General features: G+C 38.4%; 1 protein-coding gene and 1 long non-coding RNA gene across 15 annotated transcripts in view; one reads left to right on the forward strand and one right to left on the reverse strand.

The window, feature by feature from the left end:
• LOC107326230 (uncharacterized) overlaps positions 1 to 15099 on the forward strand; it is a 43645-nt gene extending 28546 nt beyond the window's left edge. For 11 of the 14 annotated variants that reach the window (XR_015796216.1, XR_015796210.1, XR_015796209.1 and 8 more), the window contains one exon: positions 4408 to 5258. This is a non-coding gene — a long non-coding RNA (uncharacterized LOC107326230). Of the gene's footprint in view, positions 1 to 4407; positions 5259 to 13488; positions 13595 to 14378 lie in introns of those variants that run through there. The other 3 variants (XR_015796213.1, XR_015796218.1, XR_015796219.1) reach the window with 3 other exon arrangements.
• The window catches only part of RIC8B (RIC8 guanine nucleotide exchange factor B), a 36357-nt gene continuing 21647 nt past the window's right edge, over positions 2197 to 16906 (reverse strand). Inside the window, exons 5-10 of the mRNA XM_007432361.4 lie at positions 13926 to 14088; positions 13131 to 13226; positions 10464 to 10608; positions 9179 to 9323; positions 7743 to 7862; positions 2197 to 3362 (exon numbers count right to left, since the gene is read on the reverse strand). Of these exons, the coding sequence (XP_007432423.1) occupies positions 3251 to 3362; positions 7743 to 7862; positions 9179 to 9323; positions 10464 to 10608; positions 13131 to 13226; positions 13926 to 14088 (781 nt within the window). The 3' untranslated portion in view covers positions 2197 to 3250. The remainder of the gene's footprint in view (positions 3363 to 7742; positions 7863 to 9178; positions 9324 to 10463; positions 10609 to 13130; positions 13227 to 13925; positions 14089 to 16906) is intronic.

A 16906-nucleotide genomic window follows, 5' to 3' on the forward strand; every position in this document is an offset into this window, starting at 1 on the left:
ATACTTCGGACTGCTTTCTACAGGCTGGTTTTATATGTTCTTTGTCCTAGGCTGTTAGAACACTTTTACTCCAGTAAAAGATTTATAGTAGTTTTAACTGCTCTCTCGTTTCTGCCCTGACTTTATTTATTTACTTGCCTTCCTGCTTGAGATTTTAGCACACTCGATCACCCTCTTAATTTTAGGCAGTAGAACGGAAGATTGCCGTGCTATTAAGGTCTGCATTGTATGAATGATGCATTGTATTTCAGACTAGGAAGATGTAGGTATTTTTATAAATGCAGCAGAAATAAATCATACTTGCTTTCGCATAGGTTACATCAGCCGTAAAAGCCTCTATTTCCCATTCCCTGCTTCTAAGCTGCATTCATTGTATTTTGTGAACTTAATAGCTAAATTATTCATTACCATAAATAGTTAACATGGCAGAGCACCATCACTTTTGTAAATATAAAGGGTCTTTCAAGTTCACTTCGTAGTTTTGATATATTTCAAAATATCCAAAAGCATTTTAAGAAACGTCAGTCAATTCTGAGAAGCCTGGCATTATACAACCATTAAGAATATGCCATTGCCTTAGTCACCTACACTGAATCATTTTCAGTCAGAGCCCAGAGATATGAAAGGGAAGTAGGTGGGCCAAGAAAAGGACAGGTGATTATATGTTATGAAGATAACATGCATCCCTAGAAAATAGAAAGTTTGCAACTTTTTAAGTACTAACTTAGCAGAAATTGGGTAATTTTAAACACTCTATTTATGAGAGGAAAACATTGATTTGTAATAATATGTTTCAGTGGAAGCTATGCTTTTTCTGAAAAACCATAGATTCATCCTAAACAGTCCCAGATGCTCTCCTAGATTTAAAGATCATTTGTATAAGAAACCTCCATGCAATGTTTATTCAGAACTGCTGGTTGGAATGGACCATTCTCAGAAACATGACTTGGACAATTGAGACATGTGTCTTAAGCCACCATGACCCTATTGTTTGGTTCCTGGACCACCTGTGATTTGGCTCCCAGGGATCTTCAACACCACCTTCTCCATATGGAATCAACTTGTCCAGTGTGTGCTCCTTGACAAAATCAGTTAAGGTTCACCATTTCCAAGGTGCAGATGACAATGTTTTTCTGTTGTAGCCCCTATGTAATGAAACCGCCCCCCTCAGATTAGATCACTTCTCCTAATGGACTTCTGTAGGTGGTAAAAACTTTTCCAGAAGAGGAAATGAGTGCACACAATCAGTACTAAAGTAATATTATGGTATTGCCTTGGTTTGAATATTGTTTCATGGTTGGAAACTACCAGGCAACCATGCAGATTATGGTAGTGTATAAATGACATAATTAACTAACTAACCTATCTCTAGGTAGTTCTTTCAGACAGCATCTCTAGCTACGCCCCATTCACTCATAGTGAGATAGTGGACAAATAATAGTTTAATTTGCACATACAAAATACATCAACTCTACTATTAATTTGAGCTATCACAGCAATGATGTGATTCTACAATCATAACTTCACATAGGACCAACACATTTGAATAGTAGTGACTGTGTGTTTCTCTCAGTAGTATAAATACATACCTCCAGTGATTATTGGACTGCCCAGTATCCACAACTCACAGTTTAAAATTAGTCCTGTGAAGCTACTCAGAGCTTACGTGGGACAAAACCATGTCCTAGAGGTCCATCCCCAACCCTTTCCTCTTTGTTCCTGACTTTGGCCAAATTAGAAATGTAATGAATGGGGCATTCTTTGCTTGAATGAGGGAAGTTTGTGCAATTGGAGACCTTGAAATTGGGAACAGGAAACTAGATTAGAAATGGTAGATCCAACTTGACATTCTGTAGATGGATTTGTATTACCAGAACAGACATCATGTTTAGACATAGTTGTTTTCATGAAAAACTGTGACTAGTGTTCTAATCATAGGAAAGATCATCATATTACTGGAGGACCATTGTATTACTGGAGGAACTTTACCAAATTCACCCTCATTAGAGAGACAACAGGATGGAAGACTACAGATTGATACCAAAAATACAGTTAGCCTACATTAACAGAGGAGACAGGGCACAATTCACTAGAACGTTCTCTTGGATGTACCTGGTTAAATTTAGGGTGAAATCAAGACCACTCCCTAATGAGATACTGTTTGAGGAGATGGGGACAACACACTAGAACTACGCATTTACATTGTATATAAAGTTTTATTGAGAGACTGCAATATATTTTCCATATTTATTACAGAGCTAAATTGTTCTGACATTAACACAGTTCGAGACAAATTGCTTTTGTTTCCTCATACTGTAAAATGTATTTTATCTATATCCTTTTTCAAAAGGAATTTTTAATGCAGTATTTGCCTAGTCTTTCACTTTATATAGCTTTCTGAAGAGTGTCTAACCATCACTGACAAGCCTATAACTGGTGACAGGGTGGAGACTGTACTAGGATTGGTGTGGTTACATAATGAATTTATGGACTAGCCATTTCAGCAGCTATTCCACAAACATAGGGGACAAGACTGTTCTCAGAGCTGGATCTGAGGACAAAGTAATGATGTATATGAACCTACAACTTTAATTGTATAAAAACACTGAACCCATTTATCTAATTTAATGGTAAAAAGAGATTGATTCATCAAAATTCAGGATCCTTCACATATGGAAATAGAGGGCAAAATAATAAATAAGTAAATAACCAATAATAAAGGTATCTGACAGATAGCTGTTTCTTTAAAGTGACAGTTTAATTATCATTTTAAAGATTTCTCATAATTTTAAAGTCTAGATATTCTATTTCAGTCCTCAAAACAAGGAAATAGAGTATCTTTAAAACATAAAAAAGCAGTACAAACCCATTATAATTAGGCAAAAAACACTGATTTTTTTTTTTTTAAACCAGAAGCTGTACTTGAAGGGCTTTAAAACAACTCCTGGTTTCATATTTAATGGATGACTCCTAATAGGGCTGATTTCAAAGCTAAAGAACAACATCATAATCTTTTCAATTTTACACCACATTTTTTATCTTATTGAACACAGTTAGCTTGAAGTTAATAAATGTTATTTCTTGTTGCTATATAAACTGGTATCTTAGAAATGCTAATAAGTACACCACAGAATTTATAATTTAAACATTTTGATTTATAAAACCGTTGCAACAGTGCTTTAACATTCAGATAATGAGCAATGCCATGAGTAAGGGAAGAGGAGTGAGGGAATGTGAAATAGCCAATATTCTAGTCAGAATCTGAAGTTTCATGCTCATTGGCTTGATACTGGCAGACTATTTCTTCCAAAGGTGTCATGGTGCCATCTGGTCGAACTCCCATGGGTGTTATAACTTTGTCCCTATATAAGTGAAAATAAAAAGATTCAGGTTTTGTCTTGCCATATAGTTTAAAAATGGCAAAGAATGTTATTAGTACACTCACATATGCATACATACAAATAGAGCAAAATGTGCAGTGTGAAACTGCCACCTTCTTCTTCTAACTCACCTCAGCAACTCAATGGATTACAAATTAAAACAAAATGAGATACCTGGATGTCTCTGGAGTACAAAAAAAACCAACTCAAAATCTTCAGAGCCACTAGATGCTATCAGTTAATGGGGCTGGGGGAGAATGCCAACATGCATGGTTTAAAGTTTTGAGGGAACTTAGATTTCAAGTATGTGAAGCTAAATGGGGCTACCCCAAAAATGGGCTGCTGGCTGATTGGGGGAAGCAGGGCATAACCCTAATAAACTTCATTCAGACAGCACACATCCACTAAGCCAATTAAGACCTATCTGAAAAAGAGAACTCAGTCACTAATGGAATAAGGACAAAGAATAGATGTACTGTTGATTAAATAAAAAATGAGTAAATAAAAAGCTGCCTCTACTTAATCTCCACTACTATGCTGAAATCCCACCTGCCAGTTAGAGAATAGTCAACATTTTCTCAGTTCAAAACCACAACTGTATACATATTAATTTTACTGAATGAGAGAAGTCAGTCAAGAAAACAGATTTGTCCTACCCAACCTGCTTCTAGTGGAGCTTAAGTATTAGAGCATTCATTTAGATGCAGTCAGATTTTTCTCTCTCCCACACCCTTTTAAAAAAAACCTGTTGCTTTTGTTTGCAGCTGTTTAATTATACGATTGACAGCCATTTTAATCTCTTCAAAAGCTCCCGAGGCCTCTCTCTGTTAATCCAATTATATCTACTCCACAAACTACAGCCTCCTATCAAGATGATTAATTATTGATTAAGCCAATCAAACAGTATTAGCAGAGATTTATTTAAGCTCTTCATAATCTTATTTGATATTTGTGGATTACGGCAAAAGCTGTCAGGACAGTTACATTTTGATCTTCTCCTGAAAATGTTTTCTCCATATTTTCATAGATGCTATAAACCAACAAAAAAGGACATCCATGTACCAGCCTTCCTGGGTCATCCTCATCTTAAAAAAGCTCACCTCGGCATTAGAACCTAACAATGGAGAAATCTCTGGCTTGACATTCCACTAAACACATCTGAAATCAGGTGCTGTGCAGAACACCTCTGACCTGGCAATTCCACCCAAACTAGCACTTTAAATGTGTTGGAACTACAGCTGTTAGAATTCCCACGCAGCATGTGGGTGGAAAAACTGGCAGTTGTATTCCCTAGAATACAATTACCTGGGAGCATGGCAATTAAACACAGTGAATCTAAATCAGAGAATAGATGTTTTAGGATCGCAGTAAATAAAAAACTGTTAGAGCAGCAGCTTCCAGATTGCAATGATTAGGCCTAGCTTCAGTAGGACTGTTCCAGCTCTTCTGGTAATGTCACCAGGAGGTGGCCAAGAAAACTTACGATATAAACATTGATTTGCATATACTAATACACATTATATACTTCATAAAATACCACGTTGGTTTGCACCTTCCAAATATCTGGCCATGGCATTGAAAGCTATCTTCAGAGTCTAAATGACTCTTCTAACCCCCCACGGAGGAGTAATAAAAAATGATCACATGAACCATTCTTGTTCTTACTTGCAAGGCATGAACTTGCAAAGCAATAAACAACACCTTCCGGAATTGTATTCCAAGTGGACACATATGTACTGTATATGAATATACTCTTTTGAACCTCCTTGACTAATCCTCACAGGACTGGATAACTTCCAAGACTGCTTTTTCTTTCAAATAAAAAAGGATATATTCAGTACTATTTGTTGGCAAACATGACAGAATGAAAGACTTAATAAAAACACATTCTTCCAAATCTTTCATTAACCCTTCAAATTTATCTATAGAATGTTTGTTTCTGCTTTCTGCTTGCCATTAGTTGGTCAATTCCCAATCCACTGCCTGATTTTCAAGGGTCTTTCTTTCTTGCCTGCTCTGGGCATAACAGTCACTGTTCACACATGGAACTAATGATAGTTGCCTGTAATAAAGCAACCGTATTGCAAACATAGGCCTATTCCTTTGATAAAATAGTGTATTGGGGAACCCATTCACCTCTCTATAATTGAGTGCTGCATAATAGTGCCAACCCTTTTATGTACACTATTTTGTTCCACAATTAGAAAAGGAGAGAAAAACCAACAAAGGCACTGTTTTTTTCAGCCACCACTGTGATTAATTCTGCATTTTTAATGAGCAAGGCTGCTACTTAGGCTGGTTTGGTTATGTCCTTGTTTTACTGATTTCTTGTCAATGCACAACAAAACCCAAACTATGATAATTGGGGACTGTTTCATCAGCAGAAGGATTCCTACTATTAATACAAGGTTGGCTTGGAAAAAGCACTATAGCATTATAATTACTCAGTGAATTCATAGTTGTGCCACCAGTTTACAATTGCAAGAAAATATTTATAAAGCATTTTAATTAACACTGAAAACTTCCAATCACACAAGGTAGACAAAGAGTTGCATACATGTCACAAAACTGATGTTATACTAGATGGCAACTGGCCTTCTGAAATTAAGATTCAGCTCATCACTATCACATTTTTAATCAGAAAATGGTATCAAAGACAACATAATTTTTTAAATATCTCAGGCTGTCTTGAAGCTCTCTCCTGAATTCTGTTGAAGTGTCCAAATCACAGAGCGTGTGAATGAAACCCGCTGAGAAGAGTAGAAATGGCGGTGTCAAATATTTAGAAATATTAATGTTCCCACAGGTATACTCTGGAATGTTTGGTTTTTAATATCAATTGTCATCTAACTCTCCTAGAAACTGTCATCTTTTTACCAGTTTCTAGGAGAGTTATGAAAATTCCAAATCTGCCCTTTGGCCCAATAATTACTGTTTGCATTAATAAAATGGGAGGTGGAACTACTTAAAAAGAATAGTCCAATTCACCTCCTAACTGAGCTGAAATTTGATTTCTAACATTGTCCTATCCTTTCACGTTGAAACTGGCTTATTTTCTCTTCTTTATTTTTAAACTGGTTTCTACTGTTTAGAAAAGTCTCTATACTCTTGAAAACAATCTTAGAAATGGTGACTAGCCACATGAATCATAAATTGGGGTGCATTATCTATTGAATCAGTACAGTGAAACTAAGTATGAGAAAGATATAGCAAAAATCAATGTAGGACCGGATAAAAGTTGCACGGTGTAAATTTATATTCCCTAGTGGCAGTATAAACTAACCACATACATGATCTTGGGTAGCGTTAAAGTCCTGACCAAGCGAGTAGTATCACAAAGAAGAGAGAATGGAACAAAATCCAAATCTTCAGCACTGCAGGGAAAGTGCAGCGTGAGAGACAGAACAAACATGCACAAACAAAAGAATAAGAAAGAAATGTGATTCTAAAGAGGGTAGCAGAAAGTGGTTGAAGTGTCTGGATTTGGGAGCTGGGAAAGGGTGAGAGACTCTTAGCTGCACAACACACAGATAATATATTTCTTTAGGCTAATCTTACCTGGATACCCCACCCTCAAAACATGAAATAACGAAAAACAGAGTGAGTTGCAGCTAATTTATTCCAATTCTGATCAATTTACATCTTGTGTTATGCAGAGCAGTTAGGAACTAAATGTTGTCCATCTATGCAAAACCAGAACTAAATCATTCCCAGATCTATGAAACATACCTAACTAAACATCTGAATAGAAGAAATAATCTGGAAGTCATCACTATGTCTTTTATTAGGGAATATTTGCAATACTCTCCTTACAGATCAATATGCCTCACATTTTAAAAAAGGCTCCAGCTTTAGGAGTACTTACTCCATTCCATGATATAATTTGGTACTGTGGAGTCTGCATGCCACAGAAGGCAATCCGTTTTGCTTTTAAGTATTACCACTTCCATTCAAAAGGAATGTGATACTTTGGTTTCTAAAATAGCAATGACCAGTCATTCCATGATGGTCCCGCTTTCAGGTAGAAAGAGAATCCTTTCAGAAATAACCATATAGTTATTTTCAGCAAAATGCAGAGTGCTTAGTAAAGAGAGTACCTCTTTTAGGGTACACATGACTACAACTGGTAAAACTCTTAAGGTACTTACTGAATATCTTTTTATATTTATTTAATTAGGGTCAATGACCAGATTTTGGATGCCTGCCAACATTTATTGCAAAACGGTCCTTGGCCAGTGGAGTAGCTGAATACACTTTAAGAGCTGCACTGATGCAAATGTATAACTCAAACACAGTGAAATTATTAATGACAATGAAACTGTATGCAGGATAAAGAAATGAACATGAAAAGAGATACAATACCTAGAAAGCTTATCAAACATATTGACCAGTTTCATTGCTTCGTATTCCTTTTGTTCTTCAGTCATTTCATCCATCGGGTTAGGCATTGGCTCTTCTAAATGACCTGTAATTAAGTTAATGCTTTGCAAAGTGGGAAAAGGGAAAGGAACAATAAGTAAAAAAAAAATCTTCAAGAAGATTTTTCAGAAATACTGTTTCACAAGTTTTTAAACTAAAATTGGAAATCTCAGACTATCACAAAACAGCCCAGAACTGGAAGGTACCCTTAGTTTTCAAAAATGTACATCAGCTTAAGTGTTATGGCTTCTTTCAGCCCTTGCAGTCTGACCATCTCAAACTGATTCTGCTCAAAGTTAGTTATAAACCATGACTTACAGGTAGTCCTTGCTTAACATCCATTTGTTCAGCAACTGTTCAAAGTTACGATGGTGCTGAATGAGGGGACTTACGACTGGTCCTCAAACTTCTGGCCATTGCAGTGCCCCTGTGGTCACATGAACAAATGTGCTTCTTTCACACTGGTGCAGCAGGGGCTTCTCTCGTGCCCCACCAGGGCTTCCATTTGTGCCCCATTCAGTGCCTTCTTTTGCAAAAGAAGCCTGGTACATGAAAAAAGGCTCTGGCTGCATCGGCACAAAAGAAGGCCCTTTCTAGCCATGTCCTTCTTTCGTGCTAGTGCAGTCGGGGCCTTTTTTCATGTGCCAGGCTTCTTTTGCAAAAGAAAGCCCTGGCGGGGCACGAATGGAGACCCTGACTAGTGCGTGAACAGAGGCCCTGGGTGGGGCATGAGAGAAGCCCTGGCTGCACTGGCGTGAAAGAAGGTGGCGCGAAAGAAGGCCCTGGCTGGTATATTAGTGGTATGAGGTGCAGCAGGCGTGGCGGCAGGCAGGGTGGGCAGCAGAGGCAGCTGGTGGCAGTGGGTAGGTGGGCAGCCAAAAAGTCAGAGATGGGGGAGAAGATAGGCAGGTGGGGAGAGTTCAAGAGGAGGCAGAGGAGGCAGTCCCTTACCTTAGTGAGGCCCGGGGTTTGGAGGGACCAAGCCAGGAATGGCTTTGATCGGGCTGGGTCCTCGGCTAATGATTGGTGGGTTAGGGTTAACAACGGCAATGGGGACTGCTGGGATTGTTGTTGCTAAGCGATGTGGTCACATGATGTCACACTTTATGACTGCATCACTTAGCAATGAAATTCCAGTCCCAATTACTGTCATTAACCGAGAACTACCTGTATAAGGAGACTTAGTTCCAAAAGTCAGGGGCCAGATATCTGACAAACAGAAAGGGAGACAAAATAGAAACTGTATAGGTCAGTGTTTTTCAAACTAGACAACTTTAAGATGTTCTGGGAGTGGAAGTCCACACATCTTAAAGTTGCCAAGTTTGAAAAACACTGGCATAGGTGAAGGGAGGGAGAGCAGAATTCAAGCCATGCCATACTTTGGCTTTGCAGATTTGTATTCTTCTGTGTCTGTATCTTCATCATCTGAGTACCAGTTTTCTCCTCTTCCTCCAGCTAAGAGGCCCCTTGCTGCCAGCAGGCCTGCTGCATTGCCATAACCAGTGTACTTCAACAAGCTGTCAACTGCAAAACATCAGAAAACAATTTGTTGGAAAGGATCAAAACTGTTGTTTGAAGACAGACTGGGATTAACTTTTTATTTTTTATTTTTGGATTGGAATTTTAGAAAAATCCCTCTTTGGGCATTAAGCCCAATTGGGATATATATACTTCTCTAAGGATCACATGGCTGTGCATGGTCACCTCAACTGAAGTAGTTGAGGGGCAAGTCTGAAGAATTCTTCTACTCACATTTGTTTAAGTGAGAGCAGGACTCTCCAAACAGAAGGGGACTCTGATAAAGCAGAACACATAAGCTTTTTGAGAGCTGTATTCGCATTTTAGATTGGGTTCTAACAGGAGAGGGTGGGCATAGGAAGACCTGCACATGTGGCTTTATACCCTGTATACACTAGTGAAGACTTCATAGCTGAAAAAGGCTAAGCTTAAATTTAATAACTCTTATTTGTCTTAAATTTAATCTGGCCTAAGACTTTTTCAGAGAGAGAGAGGCAGGAGACTAGTTGCCACAAAAAGTAAAAGCTCAGACGTGTTTTATAAATTGTGGTTGACCGTCAGATTTGTATAGTACATCTTCAAGTACTTCTAGATTTAAAAAAAAAACTATAAAAAATATTTTTATTTCACAAGAGATAGCCAGCTCAGCAAATGACTACAGGTAGTCCTCACTTAGCGAACACTCGTTAAGCAACCATTCAAAGTTATGACAGCACTGAACGAGGTGTCGGTCCTCGAAGTTGCGGCCATTGCAGTGTCCCCGCGGTCACGTGATCGTGATTTGGGTATTTGGCAGCTGGCACACAATTATGATGGTCACAGCATCCCGCAGTCATGTGATCACCATTTGCAATCTTCACTGCCGGTTTCTGACAAGCAAAATCAGTGGGGAAGCTGGCAGGAAATTGCATGTCACGGTCATGTGACATTGTGCTTAACGACCATGTGTGATTCGCTTAATGACCACAACTGGAACTACCGGAACAGCCATTGTAAGTCAGCGTGGTCATGTGATTTTTCACTTTATATGTCTGTGTTGCTTAGCGACAGACTTCCCAATCCCAATTAAGGTCATTAACTGAGGACTACCTGTGTTTGCAAATATGCTATAACCACCCTTATGTTCTAGTAAAAATCAGTCTGTACCTCTCTCCTTACAAAGAACAAAAAGGAATTCTGCAGCAATTTGCTTCACTCCTAGATCAACATGAGTCATAAGACGCACTAATTTGTTTCTCAGTGTTGTGCCCACTTCAGGACGATTAGATACATCTCTCAAAGGAGGCAGCACCTAAAGACACAGAAAGATAAGAAGAGAAATTAATCCCAATGCAAGGTGCTGCCACACTTATTTTCTTAAATTCCTCAAAATAATTCCACTTTTTTTCTTGGCTATTTAAACAATTTCCATGCAGGAGATCTCTTGGATTAAATGATGTTAAAAAAAGGAAAGAGTTAATCCTCACTGCAATCTGGACCATAATTATGGAACAATTCTAGCATCTTATAATACATATCTACTAGTTCTTAAGAGTTCTAAAACTGAATTTACAGTTCTGGTTTAATCCGTAGGTATAACTGTCTTATGCTGATTTGAATTATCAGAAAGTTACTTCATATTTATGACAGAAATTCAGCATGCATCAGTCAAACACCTCAGGAAAAAGCACCTCAGGACACACGCATAATGCTCTTTTTGGGGGGGCTCCATCAGTGGAAATAAAACTTTTCCTGCAAACTTTCATTCCAATCAACATCAATAGAAGAAAAAATTCAAAGCCCAATCCCCCAAACCCTACCTAGAAAATACCAAGATGCTCATAACAGAGAAAATGTTGATGCAGTTTTTAAAATCATTGCCATTCAGGACTATATAATGATTACTAACTTGTATCCAATACACACAATGGATCCAGGCATTTGCATGAGAACCAAGTTAGTTGTCAACCTACTCCAGTGTTTCTCAGCCTCAGCAACTTTAAGAAGTGTAGACTTTGACTTCCAAAATTCTCCAGCCAGCATGCTAGCATGAGGTTGAGAAACACTGACCTAGTCTAATCAAATGTTGCCAAACATAGTGAGAATTTTTCGTACTGATCATTCACTTCTGACTAGCTATGTAGTTTTAAAACATGCTCTTATTACAATATATAGTACTTAAGAATGAAATGATATGAGATATACTAGAGTAACCAGACAAACGATTAAAACATTCAACTGAACAAAAGAATATCCTAAAACAAGTGCAGTTAGTTTTGCATTATTGTTCTCATAACATTAAGGGGATGGGAGGGGGTTCCAAACTTATCATCAGAAACACTCTTATAATGCTAACGGGAATTGTTTAAAACACTCTAAAGCAAAATTTCATGTGTAACAGTATTTGCTACATAAAATCCAAAAAGTACTTCCAGTAGCCTTATGACCATGTCACTTTTAGCACTCCTTACATAAAGAGGCCTGTTATATCCAGTTCTTGCCCAAGACAATGGAGAACAAAGGGATGATACTAATAGTAGTATGCTAATGACACTCAGCTTTATTCCTTTTTCCAATGATCCAATATAAGCTTTGAATCCCTGGTTATCAATGCTTATCAATGAAGAGTGATTTTAGGATTTTTCTACAAAATACTTTACAACATTCGAACCTTTTCTGCAGATTTGGGATTTGATACATCACTCCTAAATCTTAACGCTATAAAATTTGCTATGAGAGGCTCATCCTTAATGGGGTGGGAGCAAGGGAGAAGGTAATGGAGTATTCAGTTCTAAAAGAGAATGTGACTGTCCAACTTCTGGACCATACAATGCATGCCACCATCTTGTTTAAGTGTGCTTACTGCTCCCCATAAATGTTATATTTACATCCCATTTCATCCTAAAACACAAGCCCATTTTATTGTTTTTCCAAGCAATCAGAACTTAGATGTCCAGGAGAAACGACAAAGGGGTTTTTGTTGTGGACTCAGGGTAATGCAACTCCTTCCTCACAATGGTCTAACAGTGTACCATTCTGCAGGCTTAAATAAAAACATCTGGGAGTGAACATCAGTAATCTTAATAAAATAAGCTATTTTTATGATTCAGCAGTTTTAACACTGTTGCTTTCATGCTCTTGTGAATGTACAGGTGGACCTTGTTTAATGACTACTCGTTCAGTGACTCTTCAAACTTATGACGGTGCTGAATGAATAGTACCTTGTACTTATAGCCATCGGTGTCCCCGCGGTCATGGGATCACAATCCAGGCACTCGGCATCTGGATCTCAATTATGCTGCTGCAGCATTCCACAGTCCCATGATCACAATTTGCAACCTTCCCTGCTGGCTTCCCACAAGCAAAGTCAATGGGGAAGCTGGCAGGAAGTTGGAAGTCATGGTCATGTGAGGTCTTCACTTAACAATGGCAGATGGGACGGCTGTTACCAAGTGGCGCAGTCACATGGTTTTTCAACGTACGACCACGTCACTTAACAATGGAGTTTCCAGTCTCAGTTAGCATTGTTAAATGAGGACTACCTGCATATCATATTCCATTTCTTCTAAATAATTGTTTTAGACTGCTTAAGTTGTGAATAAGCTCCAGTGAACAAATGAACAAAGTTAATATTTACTTTCAAGAAAACATGCATGTTGTACAATATCAGCAATTTCATTCATTTATCCTTTATCCAGCTTTGTGTTGCCCTACATATCCAGAGCAAAAAAATTACTGGAGAAGGATCAGACTCTTTAACAAACAGAAACTAATATTTATGCATATTTGGTACAAAAGGTCTCATCTTAATCTTTGGCTACCCCCATGTCTCACCTGAGCTTTAATAAACTTCCTAATGTTCCGATGGGATCGGCAGCATCTTGTTAGTAAGCTTAGCACTGGAGTGAGGCCTTCCCGATAGCTGCTCCCCTAAAGAATAAAGAATTCAACAACATTTTTCCAACAGTGTAACTCAAAAGTTATGGCACACACCACTCTTCCTCTAGTAGGTGGGGTCACCTGTTTCCATAGTGGCTCATCCAAACTTCAAAACATTTTAAAAATGTAAAATAATAAAAAAAAGTTTTTAAAAATTAAAAAAACCTCTGTATCTGGAAGCTCACAGGATGTAAACCAGCAGCTATGACTAATTAAGGTTCCCCAATATCTGTTTATTATGTTGTTTTTTCAGATACAGGAACATCCATAACATTCCCCTGGCTGCAACACACAAATTAGACTACGTTGCATTTCTGAGCATGGTATTATGTAGTGCGTCAATCACAGCTTTTTACTGAAAACAGATAAAACAAAGATAAGTAGGACATTATTTTATATTTTGCACTGCCCAAAGAATCTAAAAAACACAGTTGAATTATTTATTCTCCCCATGCAACACTGAGCCAGACTTTTTGTTCACTTTTGGGTATTCAGATGAATATTCAGTTTGTTCCATGATCTTGTATTTCTCATGGCCATGTTCCAACCTTGATTTGTTTTTAAACATCTAAAACTTGGGGGTTGGTACACAAGGCCTGTTTTGGTGAGGAAGCACTACAACAAAATTAAGGTCCAGGTAGCATTCTGCTGCAAACAATGGAACAGGCTCACAAATTCAAAGGTTCTTACCTTATCAATTCTCTTCTCCATGAACTTCAATAGAACCTGAATGGCATCCATATTCATGCCATTGTATTTCATATCGGTTTCCTCTGCATCTTCTTGAGTCAATGGACTGATAAGAACATCCAAGCAAGAAACTGGAACGTTACTTAACAGGTTGATCGCATTGCTGAAAAAATGTTTTAAATCATTCTCTTAAAACTATTTGAAAATAAATCTACAGTAAAAACAAATTCTATGCATTTGTGTTGAAGAGACACATTTTTGTATGTAATTTTATATTTTTGTTCATAATATGGGAAAGAAGCCCTTGAAACATGAGCATAAGAGCATGGATTATAATGCTGCAATGATACAACACCTAATGCATCTCAATACCACAAGTCACATTTGAATGGTTTTAAACTTTTCTAATTGGTATTTTCAGTAATTCACTAAACACTTGTATTACATTTTCAGGATGCAATATGGAATCAAGATGCAGGAGTGTCTTGGCTACGAATTCTGCCACTTTTAAGGAAGAGTATAGAAGCATGCAAGCAAAGGCTTACCCTCTCTGGGTACCATGACAGGGAGAACCAGAGTCACAGTGCTGCCTAGAAGCAGTGTGCAAGTAGCTGCTTCTGCTGGCTTGCTTATTCTGCCACCCGTGGTACAGACTGAAAGATGGGTCACGGAAAGAGTAGCTGCCTCATCACATCATCGTCTTTATACTCTCTGTGGCATATAAGCAAGCACTGAGCCCAACTTGTCCAATCCACCACACCACCCAGCAAAGAAGACAAGCAAGGTGATCATGCAGCCATCTTTTGCTTCCTTGCTTTTTGCAGCCCTATGTAGTAAAAGGAGGGCGTAAGCAGGCAGACGATGAATAAATATACCACTCATCCTTTCCACTATCTTATTCCTCTGGATGGTTCTGCTAAAGCCAACCCTGCTGACCAAGCAAGTTGAACAGCGATCTAGTTCACCATGTATGCTGGAATTCAACCCCCATTATGCCCAGTATAGAAGTGACAGGAGCTGAAGGCCAATGTATCTGGAGCGTACAAAGTTCAGGAAAATCAAGATAAAACACTGCAGAAGGAAAGGGGATGCATGCAAACTGCGATAGTAGCAAGCATCATTCATATAACCAAAAAAAATAAAATAAAATTGCTCATTTCTTGTTGCATCAGAGTGTGACTTAAATAAATAGGTCAAGCATAAATAGTATTTCCAGTAGTTAGGAACTCAAATCCTATATATTGTTGATGAATAGAAGTTTCCCTGTAGTTCATGTTTAATTCACTTCCTGAAGATCGGTCCAAGTACAAGAGGTTGCTCTGTTTTTTGTTTTTATGTGAAACACTGGTGACGCTACAAGCAGCAATGAAAATAAACCTCATAGAAGAAACAGTGGAGAGATCAGAGAAAAGGATATCAGTTGACAGTTTTGTATTTTAGTATGGGGGCAACCATGATATTCACAAATTCCTGTAATCATAGAGCTGTCTTTATTACTATTCTTAAACATTTGTTTTGGTACTCCCCAAGAATAGCTTTTTTGGAGTCATAACTTCATTTTATGACTGGGTTCAGATATGCATAACCATGATTTATTGAATAAGCTACAACTGACTGGTACATATAACATACTAAGTCACAATCAAGTGTTTACAAACCACAATGCTGAGATCATACAACATGCCAGACCAAACAAAACACAATACGCATAAACTGTTTGAAACTTAAAGTGCATATTTACATGTATATGTGAGTGTGCACGCACTTATGTTATGTATGTATTATATACAGTATGTGTTATTTATTTAAATGTATAAGACTACCCAATTCTATAATGACTCTGGGCAGTGTACAGTGAAATGATCCCTAAAATGCAGCTAAAACCCCAAACATCTGGAAGAAAAACCTTCTGAAAACAATTAAATACACAGGACCTGCCACTCACTCCAACCCAAGATCTAAGGGAAGAGCCAAATTTTCAATGTTCTTTTAAACATGGCCAGTGTGGGGACCTCACATATCTCACAGGGTATGGTGTTTCAGAGGGTAAGTGCAGCAACAGAGAAAGGACATTTCCTAGGTCTGATCAGATGACACTCCTAAATGGATAGGACCTGGAGAATGCCAACTCTGCCCAATCATACAGGCTAGGCAGAAGCCACAGAAGATACTTCTGTAGATAAGAATACATATGTATTTGGGTCCTATGTCATAAAGGGGATCATAGGTGATAACGAGAAGCTTGAATTGCACCCAGAAGCTACTGGTAGCCAGTGCAGCTCAAGGAGCAAAGGTGTTGTATGGGCTGAGGAGATATGCCCATAACTGCCCATGCTGCCGCATTCCAGACCAGCTGCAGCTTTTCAAGGGCAGCCCCATGTAGAGTGTGTTGCAACAGTCCACATGTGAGGTGACCAAAATGTGTGTGGCTATCTAAAAGGCCTCTCAGTCCAGGTAAGGGTTCAAATGGCACAAAAGATTGATTTCTACAAAGGCCTTCTTAGCCATAGTAGCCATTTGCTCCTTGAGCAGGAGCTGTGAGTCCAAGATGGCCTCTATGTTGCATTCCTGAAGGGGGAAGTACAGCTCTATTTGGAACTACAGATGAAACCTCCCCAGCCCAGGGGGAGGGGGCAAAACCCCAGTTATTTAGCCTTGTCAGGGTTGTGATGGAACCTGTTCCTTCCCATCCAGCCCCCCGCAACTTCCAGGCACTCGGACAAGATCTTGACAACATTACCTGATCAGTCTGGGGTCAAGATGTTATTATCTACATTTAGAGTGAAAGACAGAGAGCAAAAGAAAGAAAGCACATTTTTGTTTTTTGGTTTTAAATACATTTTGTTTATGTTTCTGATTCCTATTGCTTAAATCAAACAAGTGTTGCAGTGTTATACAAATAATACTTTAGGTTCCCAAAAATTTAAGTAAAAAATGTAGTAGCAACCTGGAATATACATTTTGCAAATGCACACCAGCAC

The sequence above is a fragment of the Python bivittatus genome, unplaced genomic scaffold, assembly GCF_059951505.1.
Source record: "Python bivittatus isolate LINGU-HERP-01145 unplaced genomic scaffold, Pbiv_v1 ctg000330_np1212, whole genome shotgun sequence".
Lineage (NCBI taxonomy): Eukaryota > Metazoa > Chordata > Lepidosauria > Squamata > Pythonidae > Python > Python bivittatus.